The sequence below is a fragment of the Taudactylus pleione genome, unplaced genomic scaffold, assembly GCF_031769625.1.
Source record: "Taudactylus pleione unplaced genomic scaffold, aTauple2 ptg001032l, whole genome shotgun sequence".
NCBI classification, from domain to species: domain Eukaryota; kingdom Metazoa; phylum Chordata; class Amphibia; order Anura; family Myobatrachidae; genus Taudactylus; species Taudactylus pleione.
In genome coordinates this window covers 12,431,726-12,451,579 of record NW_028285433.1, presented here as the reverse complement: position 1 = coordinate 12,451,579, position 19,854 = coordinate 12,431,726, and the positions used below count along the sequence as shown (strand labels likewise).

At 43.0% G+C, this 19,854-nt stretch overlaps 1 protein-coding gene across 4 annotated transcripts in view; it reads right to left on the bottom strand.

Moving 5' to 3' along the window:
* The window catches only part of GAK (cyclin G associated kinase), a 101,914-nt gene that overhangs the window by 1,761 nt on the left and 80,299 nt on the right, over positions 1–19,854 (bottom strand). The window contains exons 21-28 of one of the 4 annotated variants that reach the window (XM_088461290.1): positions 19,301–19,798; positions 17,010–17,099; positions 16,194–16,355; positions 15,231–15,368; positions 14,828–14,953; positions 10,977–11,174; positions 10,372–10,520; positions 6,824–7,000 (exon numbers count right to left, since the gene is read on the bottom strand). In XM_088461290.1, the coding sequence (XP_088317416.1) occupies positions 6,824–7,000; positions 10,372–10,520; positions 10,977–11,174; positions 14,828–14,953; positions 15,231–15,368; positions 16,194–16,355; positions 17,010–17,099; positions 19,301–19,798 (1,538 nt within the window). Of the gene's footprint in view, positions 1–6,823; positions 7,001–10,371; positions 10,521–10,976; positions 11,178–14,827; positions 14,954–15,230; positions 15,369–16,193; positions 16,356–17,009; positions 17,100–19,300; positions 19,799–19,854 lie in introns of all 4 variants that reach the window. The other 3 variants (XM_088461289.1, XM_088461292.1, XM_088461291.1) reach the window with 3 other exon arrangements.

Genomic DNA, 19,854 nt, shown 5'->3' with positions numbered 1-19,854 from the left:
ACCCATAGACAGAAATATGCCTGACGAATAGCTGTCACCGATCTAGCAATAGAACGCTTGGAGGTTGGCCAGGAATGCTTAGGAGCATCCAACACTAATAGAGAATCAGTATGATGGGAGACCGAGGTACGATGAATGTAAATCATTAGTGCCCTTACCACATCTAAGCGATGAAGCAAAGAATTGGAAATAAAGAACCACCACAAAAAAGAAAAATGTTCTGGCTCAGGTGAAACTTGGACACAACCTTAGGCAAGGACAGCTTAGTCTGTAACACCACCCTAGCAGAATCAAAAATAATTAAGGGAGGCATAGAAGACAGAGCCACCAGTTCAGATACCCAAATAGCCAAAGCGATGGCTAGAAGGATAGCAAGCTTCAGGGTAAGGTAGCACAACTATCGATTCCAGAGGTTCAAAAGATGGTTATTGAAAAGCGTCCAGGACCAAACTTAAATCCCAAGAAGGGGTAGGAGGAATGTAAGGTGGGTGGATGCGCAACACCCCCTGCAGAAATGTCTGCAAATCCAGAATAACTGCTTAACACTTCTGAAAAAGCACAGAAAGGACGGATACCTGCCACTTTAAAGAAGACAGATGAAGACTTTTTAACAGTTCTTCTTGCAAAATGGACGAAAGACGAGAGAGACAGAAGACATAGGCTCCAAACTCTGTGATAAATCTTGGACGTAACTGGCTTCCTGGCCTAAACTGTAGTAGAAACCACTGGTTCTGAAAATCCCTATGCTCTCAAAATCTTGGTCTCAAGAGCCACACCATCAAAGTTAGTCTAGACAAAGTGGGGTGAAGATATGGCCCTTGTCAAAGTATACCTTTTCTGAGGGGGAGACACCACGGATCGTCAGCCAGAAGACCCTGCAGAGACAAGTGCCATGCTCCATGATGCCAATACGGGTGTCAGGTTTGGCGTCTGAGAGTTACCTGACTAAGGTGATGTACTGGATTGAGCAGACAGCGGCATGACAGGAATCACAGATGAGGTAGGTAGCTCTATTGTAAGACTTATGTGGCAGTGAGAACTGCCTTTGATGATAAATGACAGGAACTTGGAACCAGTAGAAAACTCGGAGGAACCGGACTGGGACCGGCAGGAAGACTTGCTGAGTTGAACTGGTGAACTGAAGAACTTGGGCTTTGACTCCGGACTGGAGTGACGTGGATTGAACTGAAGAACTTGGGCTTTGACTCCGGACTGGAGTGACGTGGATTGAACTGAAGAACTTGGGCTTTGACTCCGGACTGGAGTGACGGAAATTGAACAGAATCCGGATTGGGTCCGGAACGGGCTCGGAACTTGATTCTGGACTGGAATAATGAGACAAAGGCTGAAGGGAAATCAGGTAATGCTGAAACGAGGGCTAAACAGGGTAATCCGGAAATGCTGTGACAAAGGCTGGAAGTCAGGAGCAGGCTGGATTGGGTAATTGGGAATAACAGGTTCAGGAAGGAATAGGAAGGTTTGGGAATTTAAGGTTCAGGGAGGACTGGGTAGGTAGAGGGAGCAGGAGTTGATCCACAGCAGGAAGCAAGGCAGGGTAACACGGTGCAAGGTTTGCAGGGAGCCAGGGACCAACCAGGAGTAGGGCAGGCAGTGGAGCACAAGACTAAGGTCAGGGGCCCAGGAACTCACTTATAGCTGATGCTGAAACACACGAGTTGCACTGGCCTGGGAACTAGCAGGATTTCTGGATGCTCCAGATATTGCTGTAAGCAGGACTTCTGGATTTGCCAGGTATTGCTGTAAGCAGGACTTCTGGATTTGCCAGGTATTGCTGTAAGCAGGACTTCTGGATTTGCCAGGTATTGCTGTAAGCAGGACTTCTGGATTTGCCAGGTATTGCTGTAAGCAGGACTTCTGGATTTGCCAGGTATTGCTGTAAGCAGGATTTCTGGATTTGCCAGGTATTGCTGTAAGCAGGATTTCCAGATGAACTGGTCTAGGAACCAGTAGGGGCAGGAGCTTGGGATACCCTTGTACTCTGAAGTAGCACGAACTAACACCACGAGAAGTAACGAGATGGTCAGGCCCCGAATGCCATCAGAGGAGGGTGTTTATACCCTGGGTCTCGCAGGAATTGGTGGATACAGACAGGTGGTCTGGTAGTAGCACTCTGAGTGGTGGAAGCACAACATGCAGAGGGAGCAATCATCTCTGCAGTACTGAGAGTCAGAACTACACCTGCGATTCCAATCAAGGCTAGCAGTGTTCACAGACAGAGGAGAGTCCAGGTGAATAATCATTGTGGAAAGGAATGCACACAGAGATGTGCTGCAGCCAGCATGATCAGAGCAGATCTCCCAGGCAGATTACACACACATATCCATGAGACAGTTGGCAGGGGTAAGTCTACAGGCAAAAAGGTGAAAACTAGACAGGGTCGTGACAACGGGGTAATGAAAATAACCAGAAGATCCTCTCACTGAACCTTGTGAAGCACTCTGGTCACCATGGATAGAAAAGATACCCCCCAGTCTGAAGGACCATGGAACTGACAGAGCATCCAAACTCACCCGAGGGTCCCTGGACCATGCTCCGTAGATTAACAATTTCTTGTTGAGGCGAGAAGCCATCAGGTTTATAAATCGGACATACCTCTACGGTCTGCTGTGGCCTGAAAAATGTCCTGATGGAGTTTCCATTTTCCCGAGTGACGACTTAGAAAGTCCGCCTCAGGAATGTGGATGGCCGATATTGCAGGTACCCAGGCCTCTGCCCAAGAAAAGATCTGAGCCTCCTCCAAAATTACCTGGCTACTCCAAGTGCCTCTCTGGCGATTGATAAAAGCCACAGTGGTGGCATTGTGCGATTGAATGCAAATCGGCTTCTTGAGCAGGACGTCATCAGCCTCCAGAAAGTTAATTGGGTGGAGTGCCTCAGACCTGGACCAATTGCCCCGACGCTGAAGGCCAAGATTCACTGGTCCCTAACCAATGAAACTGGCGTCGGTTGTGACCACTGGGGAAATTGTTGTGTCTGAGGTGCCAAATGAAAAAGCTGTTTGTCCAAACAAGGTTCTCTTAGGTCCCAATAGGCCAGAATTTGGCTCTGTGTAGGACGAGCATGGGACCTGCAAAAGGAACTGCCCCAAATGATGCCTCCATCTATCCCAGGAGTTTCATACCCTTGAGAATCGAAACCTGTGATAGCTGAATTACAATCCTGACCAGAGACTGGAAATCCTGTACCTTCTCTGCAGGAAGATCGATACTCGCAAGCAGTGAGTCTAAGAGGAGACCTAAAAAGATTATCCACCAAGTGCTGAACCAGCGTAGACTCTGAACTTGCCTTTATCAGGACAACATCCAAATAGGGTATGATGGCAATACACTTTTTCCTGAGTAATTTTACCATTTGGGCCATTATCTTTGCAAACACTCTGGGAGCCGTGAATAAATAGAAGAGCTCAGAACTGGAAGTGACATTCTCCCATTGTGAAACAGAATTACTGTTGATGACAATGCAAATTTGGGACAAGAAGATAGGCATCTTTGACGTACAGAGACACCAAAAATTCCCCTTCTAACATGGAGCAGACGACAGAATGTAGGGAATGCAGTGTGCTACCTATAAGTGAAGATTGAGCAGTTTTAAATTTAGAATAGGCTGGAATGAACCATTTGGTTTCCTCACCAGGAAAAGGTGAGGAGTAGAAACCTTGGCCCCTTTGATCTATAGGAAGGGTAACAATAGCTCTCAAATGTAACAGCAACAGCACTGCCGTCCTGATGATGTCTCGACGCACCAGGTCTTGAGGCAGACTTGTAACATAGAAATAGCTTGGACTGAGACCAGCCAGATTTAGAATGTAACCCCTGTCCAGAAAGCCCCAGACCCAACAATCCAGCCGCGACAGAGCCCAGACAACTCAAAACTGAAGTAAATAGGCCCCTACCACCGGAGGGTGGGAGGGAGCCCCAAACTATCATGTGGCCTGCTTGTCACCAGGCTTTCTGTCTGGACGTCGAGTGGTGGTGAAACCTGCGAGCCTAAATGAAAAGAGGTAAATTGACCTCTGAATGCATTAAATCTACCACGCCCAACCATGCGAAAAGGACGGAAATGAGTAGACTTAGATATTGGAGGTAAGACCGACAAATACAGGCTTTTTCCCTACTGCTGGTTGAGAAATAATTATTGTGAGTTTCAAACCAAACAGCGTGTGCCCCTCAAAGGAACAGCTTCCAAAGTGTGCATGGGGTCTGGATCAGACTATCAAGATCGGAGCCAAAGCGAACGTCTAGCAGAGATTGCCAGAGCTGAAATGCTTGACAATAGTGAAGCTACATCCATAGCCGCATCGCCCATATATACTGAGGCCTCTCGAATCTGGTCTACAAAGGCTAGAAGCTCGGCGGAATCAGCATCAGATTGCATGTCTAAAGCCAACTGTTCATTCCAAGATTCCAGAGCCTTGTTTACCCAAGCGATCACCAATGCTGGATGTAAAGAAGTTTCTGTGAAATAAAAAATAGACTTGAGCAATGCTCAATTTTTTCTCTCAGACTGATCCTTTAAGGACACAGCCTAAATAGTAGGGATAACCGTAACTTTCGAAAGCCTGGCAATTGGCGCATCTACTCAGGGAGGCACCTCCCACATTGAAGAGTCCTCATCTAAGAACAGATAAACCGACTTAAAGCACCTTGTAACCTGAAACCATCTGTAAGGCTTTAACGAGGCTTCTGTCAATGTATCCGCAAAATGAGAAAATGATGGAAAAGTGACCACCCACTTCTTTTTATGCTTAAACAGAGAATACAAGGTATCTGCCTTGGAACTCTCTGCCTCCTGATTGTTTAAGGTCTGCTTGACTAACATTCAAATCCTGAGCTCCCAGACTAGCTGGGGAATCCCTCCTCCCAACCAGTCTGATCTTTCCAATCGGTATCTAGAAGTTCTCCCTCCTCCTGTTAACAATCTAAATCAAATTCTACATGGAAAATAATCTGTTAGGATCCAGAGTGCTTCCTATACGTTCCAGTTGAAGCTACAATCTTGTCCATGGTGGCTGACACTCTAAAAAGGCATCATTCAATATAACGGACCCATAAAGGTCCCTGCCCTGGGGACGCTAAAGGATCCCGCTGACCCTCTGGAAGAGGGGAATAACAAATTCAGAAGGCTGCTCTATTCAGATTTGGAATCGCCTCTGCCATAAATTTAGCCCACACTGGGACAACAGACTCCCACATCATGCCCCCAGATGACTCGTCATGCATGCCAGGCTCACAGAGCGCACAAAGGGCTCTGGCTCTGTTTGACCTTTAGACAATTTTGAATCACATTTGTAACAGGAAAAAAACAGTGCGGAGGAAGAGCCTTGTTTAGACTTTGAGGCCTTTTCTCACTTTGCAGGCATGCGGTTAGACAAATCAAAGTGGAATTCGATAAATAAATATACCTATATGTACATATATCCTCCTTTTTTTTAAAACAAAAACACAGCAGCTGAAATAAATAAATTCTAAACACCTGTTTCCTCCAGGTACACCTGCAACATATCCTGCCTAAGTTCACAATGAAAAAGTGCAGGAGTATTCTCACAGACAAAAACAACGTTATCAGGCTAATTTCAAACTAAAAATCTAACAGCGAAATAGAAAGTTCTGCTCTAAATGGGGGCGCCTGTTTAGCCGCGATAACTGCCATTCTCCGACTTAAGTGCCAGCCGCGATGCTGTTAGAGCCGTGCTAAGTGGGAAAACCGCATCGTTGCAGGCGCTTACGTCGGATTTCTGCTTGCACCTCAGGAGGCTGCGAGCAGAAATCCTCTAGTCGGACTTAACAGCGCGGTCAATTGAATAGCTCAAAGAACTCCTTCCCGGCGCTGTTCACAATGCGCTGAATTGGATCACCCTCAATAAGAGTGCAATATAAACAACCTGTAAAGGACAAACAGTATCCCTTTGAGAAGCCCCTCAACCCCCCCACTGCACCATAGCCCACAACAACTGAAACCCGCTAAGCAGTCTGTGGTTGTCTAGAGCTACAGCAGTGGTCTGGTGCAATGGCACCTCAGTGTCCCATCCGACGAGAGACCGCCAAGGAATAAAAGACGGGGCTTATCACAGCTGCCGGCTGAAAATGCTGGTCTGTGAAGAGGGAATATATGGACACAGAGTCCGCTCACAGGTGGCGCTGTTGGGACTTCTATCTCGCCAGCCCGAACCTACTCGCAGGTGGCTGGTTTATATGAGGGAGAGAACCTCTCCGAAGCTTTCTTTCTCTGTGAGAGAACCAGTGATCTGTGCGCTAAGTTCACAGATGTTAACCGCAGGTGAAAAGCTGGGTCAGAGTGGGGTTTCCTACCTTCTAAATACTGGGACATGCTCTGACTACCTGAACCCTGTAAACAGGAGCAGAGGCTGGTGACAAAAAAGGTCAATTAAAAAAAAAAAAAAAAAAGTATAAAATAAAGCTATGTAAGGAGCCGGAAACATAGTGCCTCACTCCACAGGCTTTAGAAAAGAACTGAGGCTTCGGGGAAGCGGGAGAGGTTCAGTGGGGGGCAGAGCCAATCAGATTAATAATCTAATGCCTACTCCTGTGGCCCAGCCCACCTAACACAGCGTCAGTTTAGCAGTGACCCCAGATCAGATGATGAGTAATGCCTATACATAACAGCGTTTCTAAATGTATGTTGTAAAAAGGTCTAAGTACCCAAAATCATCTCATTTACTTATTCATAACTGCACAAAGTTTGTTCATTTGTACTATTGTAATGTACTCTAGATGGACAATTGGTACAAGTGTGTGAAGTCACACCATATTTGGACACAACCTATCCTCCCATGATGCCTTACCTTATCAGGATGGACCACAAGCACTGCTTTTCTGTAATATTTTTTCACTTGATCAGGCGTTACCAGCTCAGACATGTTGACAGGCTTCCATTTTGTTTCTCCTTCCCAAAGCACAGTATGAAGTGTAGATATCAATGCTCTTATATTCCTTTCTTTTCCTTCTATCCAGTCTAAAATCTAAAATAAAGAATGATATCAAGATAGATAAAAATCCCCACATATGTACCAAGTATTCTACACAGAAAAACAAAACAATGATGCATAGCTCCAAAGAGGCAAACTGAAAAAAGTGTCGGATAGATATCTAATTAACTAAACAAAATGAATCAGTTGCATTTGATATGATTTTTTTTCCAAATTAACAAAACTTTTATAAAAATATCACCCAAAAATAAAAGTGTTACCAGCATTTCACTTACGGGGATGCATCATTCTACTGATCTGTCAGGGTTATCAAAGCATCTTGTAAGTTCTATAGTCACCCTATTCTACAAGGAGCTCCTCGTTTCTAAACGTTTTGTTTGCACGCTCTCAAGAAGTAAACAGGGGAGGGGCATCGATAACACTGCTGCCTATGTAAGTGAATCTAGAGCATAGGATGCTGATGCAAAAGACTTTGGGTATCTTAGCAACTTGGGAGCAGGGCTGTAACTAGGGGTATAATACCGGGGCAACCTCACATAGCGCAGGGCTCTGTGGGTGGAACAATCGCTGCCCTACGGCTCTTGCTTCAGGGCTAGCTGGGTGCCTGGAACAGCACCCCACAGCCAGGATCGTTACTGCTGCACCATTGGAAAGTCCTTTAGATGATCCAGACAGGCACCTTCCAGCCTGTACAGCCGACCAGAGCGTCCTCAGAACGCTCCTGTCAGTACTGCACTCACCGGTGCTGCTGGCCTCGTCCCCTCTGCATGATGTAATGACGTTGAGTGCTTAGGTTGAGGGTCGGGAACAGCGCACATTTCAGCCCTTTTACAGCGCTGAATGGGAGTATGGAGCAGGTACTCAGTCACACCTTAATGAAGACATTCTCCATGAAACGAACACTGAATTATCAGTTTTTTTTAAACATTTTATTTAACTTATATACACTAATATATATAAATATATATATATATATATATACACATATATATATACATACATACACACACACACACACAGCTGCATGCTGAGCTTTGTGCACTACTCAGTTAGCACACTTAATATTCAGGTATTGTATTTAATCGATTGAAAAAAATATATAATAAAAAAAGTCACTGTGGCATGTGGAAAAGGGTGGGCACCCTGTCAGTTTACCAGAAAGTGCCAAGACTGTCTGTTGACCATGGTCTTCCAGTAGGACCGATATAAATATAAGTCATGTAACTTTTAATGAGGGATACAGACAGGATGGAACATTAAATTTAACATTTTGGTCTATGCAGGGACCATTTTATTATGTACATAATTAACTCCTGGTGCCTCCATTTTATGATTAAATTCTGCAGCTATGTATTGCATTGTGATTACCCCCCATGTAAGTTCAATGGCTGAAACAGTTCTCAGGACCATAATGCTATGTGATATCCTTCAATAAAGTAAGCAGATTTACCTGAAATAAGATTGTTCATGCTGATTTACTGTCAGTTTGTATAAATATATGCATACACACACACAAACAAAAATATACACAGACATGTAATATGCCAATATATCATACTAGGAAACTACAAATAGTTTAAAAAATTATTCCAATTTTTTAGATACAGATTTGTGACAAAATTTTCGTGTCATATGCTGTCTTGGCAAATTTCACAAAAGCAAAAAAGTAACTTTTTCCCAAGGTGGTCAAAGTATTAATGGTCACACTGAGCCAGTGGCGTAACTATAAATTTTGCTCCCCCATGCCAAAAAAGTTTCATGCGCCCCCCCCAAAGATCAAACACAGCCAAAGACGACATTTAAGGTGTGTGGTTACATGATACAGTAATGTGCCTTACACATTATGACACACTAAGTAATGCAACTTATAAAAGTGTGCCACAGCGGAATGCCCCTTACAACACATTATGCCAAACAGCAATGCCCGTTACACATGCCACACAATAATGCCACATATAACCCATAATGCCATACAGTAATGCCCTTATAGCAAATTTATGCCACGCTGTAATGCCCCTATTTCACATTATGCCACACTGTAATGCCACATACAACACATTATGCAACACAGTAATGCCCCTTACACATTATGCCACACAGAAATGCCCCTAATAGCAAACTGTGCACACAGTAATGCAATACACATTATGCCAAACAGTAATGCCCATTACATCCCACCCTGACAGATCTACTTCACCAACCCTCCTCTCTGCTCCTGCTGGTTTGTCACCTCAGCTCAAGACAGGTTGCACAGTTTTTATGTCCGTGTAGAGCCAGATTATTGGGAACATAGTTTATAACCTGTAAACTGCGTGTATCAAGTTAGTGCCCCTTAAACAGTGCCCCCTGTAGTTGTGCCCCAAAATGCAATGCCCCCTATACTAGTGCCCCAAAATGCAATGCCCCCTATACTAGTGCCCCATATGCAATGCTCCCTGTAATAGTGCCCCTTATGCAGTGCCCCCTGTAGTAGTGCTCATTATGCAGGGGCCCCTGTAATTGTGCCCATTAAAGTAGTGCCCGCTGTAGTTGTGCCCATATGCAGTGCCCCCTGTAGTTGTGCCCTTTCTAATAGTGCCCCCTGTAGTTGTGCCCCTTGTAGTAGTGCCCTCTGTAGTTGTGCCCCTACTAGTAGTGCCCCCTATAGATGTGCCCCTTTTAGTAGTGCCCTCTGGAGTTGTGCCCCTTTTAGTAGTGCCCTCTGTAGTTGTGCCCCTTTTAGTAGTGCTCTCTGTAGTTGTGCCCCTTTTAGTAGTGCCCTCTGTAGTTGTGCCCCTTTTAGTAGTGCCCCTCAAGTGGTGGCCTCCCCAAAACTCCCCCCCCCCGTACTTTCCTGACTCCGCGCGCTGTCATCCGGGCTCTCTCTCCCGCTGCCACGCTGACTAGATCTAAATAGATCCAGCAGACGCGGCCGCGCAGGTTCCCCAGGTTGCGGGTGACGTCATGACGTCACCCGCGCACTGCATTACTGGGAACGCTGGCCTCTGAAGTGATCGGAGGCTTCCTTAGCCTCCGATCACTTCAGAGACCAGCGCTCACAGTTGCAGTGGCGTAACCACTGCCCCCGTCGCCCCCAAGCTACCCGGCGCCTCCAAGCCGCTGCGGGGGCAGTAGTTACGCCACTGCACTGAGCAATTTCTAGACTTGAAATTTATTTTGGAATAAAACACATAATGGCTGTTGCACATTAGCTCACATGCAGAACTATTTCCAGGGGGCTAGGGATTCCTTCACATGAGAGGGTAAGATCAATATAGTTATTATACTGTAGTCTAAATTTAAAGTAAAGGAACATTTATTTTTAATACAGAATATGCCAATATGAATGAAGCCAAATAAAAAAATACTACCAATAGGTAAATACCAAACTGTCATTCTACTGCTCCAATGTGTTAAATGCCTACTTTTAATTTAAGTGGATCTATTTCTTTAGTCATCTCCTGTCTTCTCATTTCAGCAATTGTTTTTGGACCCTTCTTGTCAGTTTTTGATGAAAATCCCTGGTTAGAGAGTAGATCCCCAAAATCACTTTCTAAAACTTTTGGTTTTGGCCCTGTAAAGACACAGTTAAATGTATTATAAATTAAGCACACACAACTAAAGATAATAATTAATAACAATGTGAACACTATGATATCCTGCCTAGTGGCTGTAGCCAGAGCCATAACTAGACTTTTTGGTGCCCTGTGCCAGAGAAAGCATTGGCACCCTCCCCCCCATTATTTTAATAGGGACATAAGATAGTGCACCTGAAAAAGGGCCATGGCCTCATGGGGAATGGCCAGGAAAGAGATAGGGGAGGCCAGGAGCTGCTGGGGATAAAAGAAGAGGAAGCTATGTACATGTGAGAATGATAATAAACAGGAAAATTGACAGACCCAAACAGCGCCCCCTGTCCTGCAGTGCCCTGTGCCATGGCGCAGGCCGCACCACCGTAGTTATGGCCCTGGCTGTAGCTATAAATGGTGTGTTTACAGTAAAAAAAAAAAACAATACTAAATTGACTTACCAAAACCTGGAGCTCTGATGCCCCTTTCTTCTCTGCCACCAATAACACTAAAATTTACAGTGTAGTTAGGTTTGCTGTGGATGCCAGGATTAGGCTGGGACTGCCAAGATGAATTTGTGGTTTGTGGTTTAGGAGCTTGTTTGGAGCTGCCTTTTTGGTAAGGCTTGTCACTGGACCGAGAAGAAAACTGCGATGATGCTGCTAATAAAGAGAAAAAACTAGACTTTATATTGAATTTGTAGTGATTCATAAAGTAAATAAGTCTATAAAGGATAATAATAATAAAATATATTTGGACACTGACAATTTTCAAAATTTTGGCTATGCACACCACCACAAAGGATACGAAAGTGCAGACTTCAAGCATTAATTCAAGTGGCTGAACAGAAATAATTGTATGAAACGTTTAGGAATTACAACCATTTTTATACACAGACCTCCTATTTTCAGGGGCTCAAATGAAATTGGACAAATTAACAATCATAAATAAAATGTTCATTTTTAATACTCTGTCGAGAACCTGGAACCCATGGACACCAACAAATATGCTGGGTTTCAACCTTTGTTATACTTTGCCAGGTCTTTATTGCAGTTGTCTTCAGTTGTTGTTTGTGGATGTTTTTGCCTTTTTTTCTTCAGCAAGTGTAATGCATGCTCGATCGGATTGAGAACAGGTGATTGCTCGGCCATTGCAGAATATTCCTCTTTGCGATAAAAAAAACTCCTGGTTTGCTTTCACTATATTTATTGAGTCATTGTCCATCTGTACTGTGAAGCACCATCCAATCAACTTCGCTGAATTTGGCTGAACGTGAGCAGTCAGTATATTCCTATACACTTCAGAATTTATCCGGCTTATTCTGTCTTCTGTCACATCGTCAATAAACACTAGTGGCCCAGTGCTGTTGAAAGTCATGCATGCCCACGCCATCACACGCCACCGTGTTTTACAGATGATGTGGTATGTTTCGGATCATGAACCATTCAAAGCCTTGTATATACATTTTTCTTCCCATAACTCTGGTACAGGTTTATCTTCGTCTCATATGTCCAAAAAATGCCGTTCCAGAACTGGGCTGGCATTTTTTATATGTTTTTTGGCCTAATCTGGCCTTTATAGTCGAGGCTTATGAATGGTTTACACCTTGTGGTGAACCCTCTGTATTTGCGCTCGTTAAGTCGGATAATAATATGCCTACCTCCTGGAGAGTATTCTCCACTTGGCTAGATGTTGTGAAAGGTTTGTCTTTATCATGGAATGATCCTGTGATCATCCACCACTGTTATCCATGGACGTCAAGGCCTTTTTGTGTTGCGGGCTCACCAGTAATTTTTTTTTTTTCTCAAAATGCATCAAACAGCTGATTTGGAAACCCCTAGGGTTCCCGCTCTTTCTCTGATGGATGAATCCGCAGTCAGAGGGGAAGCAGGGAAATAGCTAGGTCAGTGAACATACACAACAAAAAGCAAGAAGGCTGCAGGTCTCGCGTCCTGGAGCAATAGAGTGGAACCTTGTGGTACAGCGAGGCGCAATCAAATAGACATTCGCAAACCCCACCGGTCCATCTCCATCAGGGCCTGAAAGACATCGGGATTAAGGGAACACTCATCAGGTGGGAGGCTTCTCTGAAGGGCAGGAATCTGGTCAGAGGCTAGACCAGGATTGTCGGCCCCTAGACACCACCCCACCTCGAGGAAGATTGACCGCTGGAACCACATCTAAAAGGAATGGAAGGAGGGACCAGACAGCCACTTTGCCTTTGAAGCTGAGGAAGGAAGAAAGGAACTCTTTCATCCCTACGGCCAATGCAATGATTTTGTCCAATTCATGATCAAAGAGAACGTCACCGGAAAAAGGCCTCCAAAGATCGCTTAGATTCTGCCATAGCAGTGACCCTGGAACAGACCAAAACCGCATTCATAGCTGCCTTGCCCAGGTAAGAAGCAGACTCCGGAATATGCTCGACTAGGGGAATCAATTTCAAAAGCGGGGTAACAAACCTGAGCCCATTGTCAACAAATTCTGTCTATTTATCCACCACCTTAATTGACCCAGGCAAAGCTCCAGCTGCAACATAAATGTTCTTCAGAGTGGACTCCAGTTTACGATCAGAGATATCTTGAAAAGAAGTCTAGCAATGGAGGGCTCAAACAGTGGTGGGGATTCACACTTTGGTTCTATCCCCAACTGGAAAAGGATAGAGAGAGGACATGCACAGAGATATCTGGAACTTACGATCCGGAAAGGACTAAGCCATGGTTAAAATATCCGAAGTCAGAAAGGCAACTGGCTGCCTATGCTTCCTCTTGAAGAGAGAAACTTCCTGAGCCTCAGGGAAATCAGAATAGCTAGATCTCTCTCACGGCCTTGACACCATGGACGTCCGTAGTGTTCCTCCATCACTGAAGATCTATGTAGATCTATGGAGTCCTACAAAGAATCATCTTCCGCCTGAGAAGAAGCCTCCGAATCGGAACTCTATCTCAACTGACGCATGCCCCATAGCCTCTCATCCCATGAAGCTTTGGATGCAGGGTCCAAAAGCTTTTCCTAGGACCAAGCAAGCCAGCCCCTGGGGCCAAAGCAGTTCTAAGAAGAGGGAAGCCGCCGGAGGCAGGTGGAACACAATCCCATGAAACCGGCACAGAGGATGAGCACCCGTAAACAACCAGTACAGGAGTCGAAATGGGTAAGTTCTATTGTCTACTAGCGCCGATCTGTTGTGACAATTTAGACATGGCCCCAGCCAGGGTCACCACCCAGGGCTGCATGTCCACCAACGGGGATACACTCAAATGCTCCACGATGCTCTCACCCTCCGCTTCAGATGAAGCATAGGCGGGCCCCCAGTCAGACCATGTATGTTGGATATTTTGCCTTCTATTAAGCACATGCAAACACCTTTTGTACAGCACCGCTCTTGTCCTGGGTTTGTCCCACAGAATTGCCCTACCCAGGCATAATGGTGAAAGGGGAGGGAGGGGAAACTATAGCAACAGAAGTATATGTACAGGACTTGCAAGCTTACAGACACACAATAAGCACAGGCACTTCTAGATATATAATTCACAAATACAATTGTAATGCTGTAAAAAAACAAAACACATGCACAATAATAGCAAAATCTAGCACAGAAACTGCAAGCTATGAAAAAGTCTGCAAAGCAACACAAAAAGGGGAGCAGCGAAACAGAACCAAAGTCAGACCCCATATATTCTATGCACCTTCCGGGGTGCCCGCCTCTTATGTGTACGGCTGGTTTGCTACTAGTCATCATCACCAATACACACTTACCCTATACTAGGTGTAAATGATACACTGGGAAACAGGCATATTCATGCTTCCAACCAACTCTGTATTGCACGTAATAACACGCCCTCAATGAACTTTGCCTATGTGAGACATCCCCCTTTACAATCCATTTAGGCCTCTTCAGTCGTAAGTATAGATGTATTTGAAATGTGTATAACCCTGCATTACCTGCACTTGTGAGCACTCCATTTTGGTGCTTGTGCGGTGTGGACACATGCTGCAACAGCAGTCATATGCTCAACTCTATCAGCCTCTAAGTGATCATATTTAAGCAATCTCTTTCAAGAGCATGCTGAAAATCTCAGGCCTATCATTGAGATTGTCCCGGGTGTACAAATTATTCAATTAATTGATTTTATCACACTTGTTTGATTAAAAGTCATACAATTGTTGCGTGTTTTAGGCAAAGCTGCTAAAAGATGCCAAGTTCCGCACATTATTGCTTATATGAGAGCTGCTAATTGTGAAGTTACACATCTTTTCCTGCTCTGACCAGATGGTTTCCATTAGCGGCATTAACGCAAACAATATATATTACCTTTATTTTGGAATGAAGAACCGAGATTGTCAAGATCAGCAAATGGGTCAAAACTGGAGGATTTTGCTTGACTAAATGATGAACTGGAAGATGTACTCATTTGGCTAGTGGAAGTAAAGGCTGGACCTAGGATTTTAAGGAACAGAAATGGAATATCACAAAACGATGCAAGTGATACGAGTATAAGAGTGGCACTCCTAATTACGCAGATATATATATATTTTTTTGCTTAAAACTGCCAAATAAAAGTAACAATTACATTAAGATATGTCTAATAGAAGCACGTTGGATGATATGGACAAATTATAATATTGAATAAAGCAGACCAATCAATTTATCAAGCAGTGTTTTCTGCGCAGAGAACGAGCTGTAAAATGTAGATCTACTTAGATTTTCCCTTTACCTTCAGAAGCTGGCTTACTGGGTTTTGGAAGAAACAGATTGCTGCCTTTCGAATGCTCTTCCCATGAATTCCATCCACCCAGCAGATCTGGGTTGCTGGCAGAAGAAACAATTTTTGACAGTGGTGTTGGGAAATGATCTGAAAAAAAAAAAAAAAAAAAAAAGATAGAATTATATATTTAATTAGCATGAAACACATTACAAGTGACAAACAGAATACTACAGCTTCCCATGCTGCCACCTGACAGGCGTGAAAAATGAAGTACATTTTGTGGGCTCAATCAATATTCAGTTTCCTAATGAATTTGCAGGCTGCAATCCCATCAATATTGGTATAGCCAACAAAATGCATGCAACTACTGTGAATGTGTGTGGGGAACACTTAATAATCACAGGCTGATTCAGGGCTAACCGCAAGTAGGACTTAACTGCACTTGCACTGTGAGTATAAGACAAAATACAGATATTCGCTCGTGAGTAGAATTGAGGCCGCCTCTCATCACTATCAGAGCGCACTAGCACCAGCCCTACAGCTGGTGTAAGAGAGCTGTCAGATATCAGACGGATCTCTGCATACGTACAAGTCAGCATAGTCCGCACATCCGCCTGCATACCCACAGCGTTGCCTCACTCAACTTAGCCTAGGTGAGAACACCCTGTTGTCTCCCAGTTATACCCACAAAGCCACAAGATGCAACTGGGTTGGGGAGTGCCAAAAAGATCCACCCACAAAACAGACTTGCCTAATAATTCAGCATCAGGTCTTTAGTGTGAAAATACTAATTCCATATACCAAAAAACACTTCACTACTACCATGGTGTATACAGAACACATCATTATTACATTTTGAGTTAATGATCATTTTCAATAATAATAATAAGCTTTGAGACACTAGATAAGAATGCACTTTATATAAAAAGAACTCATTGAAGACAGAGTATATTATATAGCTTAAACATTTACCAAGGTTTAGGAAGTCCACATTTGAAGCAGGAGGTGGAGCACTTTGTGCGCTTGGATACACATTGGGAGTGGATGCAGAGTGTGGGCTGATCAAACCTTCAAATAGATCTGGACCGCCTGACTTGTTTTCTGATACAGCGGTTGGAAATAGATCAAAGGGATCTGTTGACAAAAACACCAATATAAGTATCAAAAGTTAACAACCTAAATGTAAAACCTTCAATTGTATCCAGTGCAGAACACAGCAGCGACAAACAACCCTGCCTGTTGGCTGAAAGAAGCACAGAGGGAGGCCAGGAAGAAAGAGCAATGTTAGTAACAGTTGATAAAGGGCATGTACAAGCCAATGAATTACATCCATCTGGTAGTGAACCACGGAAACAGGGACATCAAAGATGAAATGTGTTACATTGTAAGAGATCTTTGCAGCAAAGCTATGCAAGTGTCATTTTAAGAGCTAGATATTTTTAAATGAATTAGTGATTTCCTGGATTAGGCACTTACCATGCTTAATGCCAACTCTATATACATGAAATACAAACCCATGAATTACCTATGTCAATAGAATCATCAGGGGACATATTCTTGCACTACATTTAGCACCCAAAAAGAAAGATGCTGATGCACAGAGCAAACTTCTAATTAAGTGATACGATAAGCAGTAAAATAAGCGGAAAGCCTTAAGCCTTCAGAGAGACCAGATCCAATTATACAGTCATTTCTTTGTCCATATATGTAAAAGTGAAGGTCTCCAGAGTTCCAGATGCAAATTACATGATATACCACACATCATCATCATCAAACCCTTAAGCTTACAAAATATGTATGACTCCAGGCCAATAAACAAGTCATCTTTTTCCACTGTGAACTTTGATCTGTTTTTCAAATTCATAACATTAGGATTGTCTGAGGAAAGTAAAGAAAAGTGATTTATATTTATAATATTTATTTTCTAGGGTCTAAAATACATTTTGTGTCTATGCAATAATTATAACTCTGTGCACGTATAAACTATTTACTTTGTCTTCTTCTCTATGATTTAACTGATCCAGAACTGAAATTTGAAAATATAAAAACTGCAAAATGGCAAGGCAAATAAAATATACCACCACGGACATACTAATAACTCACATGAACAATACAGCATTGCTAAAGGTACCATATAATGTACAGTACTATATTAAAATTCAAAATAATGGCTTTTATCTACCTTTGAAAAAAACACTAGCAACTATTACACCAAAGTGACCTTAGTTTATATTGATCTCTACGCATCTAAAGCTGTAGAAATTTTCAATAAATAAAAAAAGTATTGAGCTCAGAACAATATAAACAAAAATATTCAACTTGATTAATAATTGAATATTATTCAAGTGCTGTTAACAAAACCATGGCGAAAGCTTGCTTACCAATGTAGGGGTTCACAAGACTCCAGCTATGAAAAAGAACTCTAGGTTCAAAACACGTCAGTGGGAGTATGGTAAACAGCTCTTGTGAACCCCTATTGGAACAGCGAAACATCAGGAAGTAATCTTTCACCCTGCATCGGATCCTTGGACTGTAGGACAATGTGGCGATATAGCGGTTTATTCCAGACTGTCTCATGTGGTGTCAATTAAAAAGCTAACATATTTGTGTCCAATGCACAAAGTACTACACTATGTGCAATTCACTTTTCTTTTGCATAATCTATTGATGAAACCTTACATGTATCAATTGGAGTGTACTAAAAGAGAAAATGGATGCAAATTATAGGCTAAGTAGTGCATGCATATCTTTTATTTTTAAGAGTGTTGGTGAAAGAATTCCACCCTACCAGATGGTGAAGGATTTTGTTTCGTATTTGATTTGGTTTTTCACATCTCACGTTTTTGTTAACAGCGCTTGACTATTATTCAGTTATTAATCACGCTTATTTATATTGTTTATATGTGAGCACAATTTCTGAATACTGTTTGAACTGCAGTTATATTTATGGAGAGGTGATTTATGATTATACAGTTGTGTATTGTAAAAATAATCAGCTGTATTTACAAGAGAAGAGAGTCTATTTACTAGTACTAATAAGATTATTTTGCCACCTCTACTAGTAAACATGACGTAACTAGACATTTGTGGGCATCATAACTTTTTTTAATGGTGGGAAGATCCGAGGTAAAACCAAGCGCTCATCTTTAATTATAGTGCCGTAAGGTTCTGGACAGCTTCAAAATGTCAGTTCAATTTATTTCCAAGTTAGATTGTAAAAGTATAGTTGCTGAGTATTACTCACTACCCTACTGTCTTCATTTTTCAGGCAACTTGATCAAGCTGAGGCAAACTATTGCTTCAATCTAGTATCCCTGTACACAAGAACGTAGAGTTAATTAAGCGTGTCTTAGCAGTTGGCACAGGCATCGACCCTTACTTCCCTGCATGGCCATTGTCTCAACAAAGAGCCTGCCCAGGCCTTTACTGAACTCTGTGAGCACTGGTGAATGGGGAGCTCAGTGGCCAGTGGATCATCACCTGATAAACCCTGATTATTGCATTGGCATTGTAAGGTGGTGGGGGCCCTCTATGAGGGGTGCCTGGGTTATGTACCCCGCTCCCCCAAATATTAATCCAGTTCTGCTCCGGCACCGGGATGACAGATAACAGTGTGAGCTAAGCCCAGGTAGGGTGGGGCCCAGAGTCAGACTCCTTACACCTCCAGGCCCGCCCCATGTCATAGCAATGGCACTCCCTGCACACAATATTGTTATGTCCCTGCTCTTCTACTACAATTATTCTAATCTGTACTTCTAACAGGTGTTTAAATGCCTTTAAACAATATAAATCTTGATTTCCCTTCCATCTTTGGTTTCTTCTGTGTGACCAACTCTCTATACAAAACCTGCAAAGGACTCTTTCCATACGTGGCTATACAGTAGCAGGGTGCAAGTAAAGCATACAAGACCAGGAGATAGAAAATGTTAGCATAATATATTCGCTCATATCATTTGTCGCTCTTCTCTACACACAGATAATATTTAGTATGCACATACACTAAACTCTTCCCCTTTTTACTTGTAGTTAGTTACATTTTTACTATACACCAAGATTAGCAAGCATAAAGTATAGCATACCAGAAGTAGAAAGTGGGGCATCAAATGATGAGCCTGACTCCGCAGACAGGTCAGTAGGGCCACTGAAAAAATAGTCCCTTTCAGATCCCAGTAAGTTTTCTGTTTTGAAATCAGCTGTTAAATCATCAGTAAACAAATTGTCTGCGAAGAGATTATCTAATAAAGCTGCATTGCTGGAAGTACTCTTTATGTCGGAGGATACAGTACTGTGGTCTACGGTTACAGATGTTGAGTTCAGTCCTAGCAAATCTGCTTCTTCTTCATCATTATGCTTTGGGGCACCTGAATCACAATTATCTTCAAACATTTTATCTTTAGTTTCAGTTTCATTTGCAATGATGTCTGACCCTTTTTCTTCACTTTCTAGAGCATTATGCACTTTAGAAAAGTTGTAGTGTTCCTCATCAGATGGTTCACTTCTATTGTCACTTGTGCCTGTGCCGTCGTCGTGATCTTCCCTAGAAGAATACTCTGGAACGTCCCTTCCGTCCATTTGATCTGAAAATCAGGAATAGGGAAAATTTCATATATTTTGGTAAAAGTTGAGAAGAAAA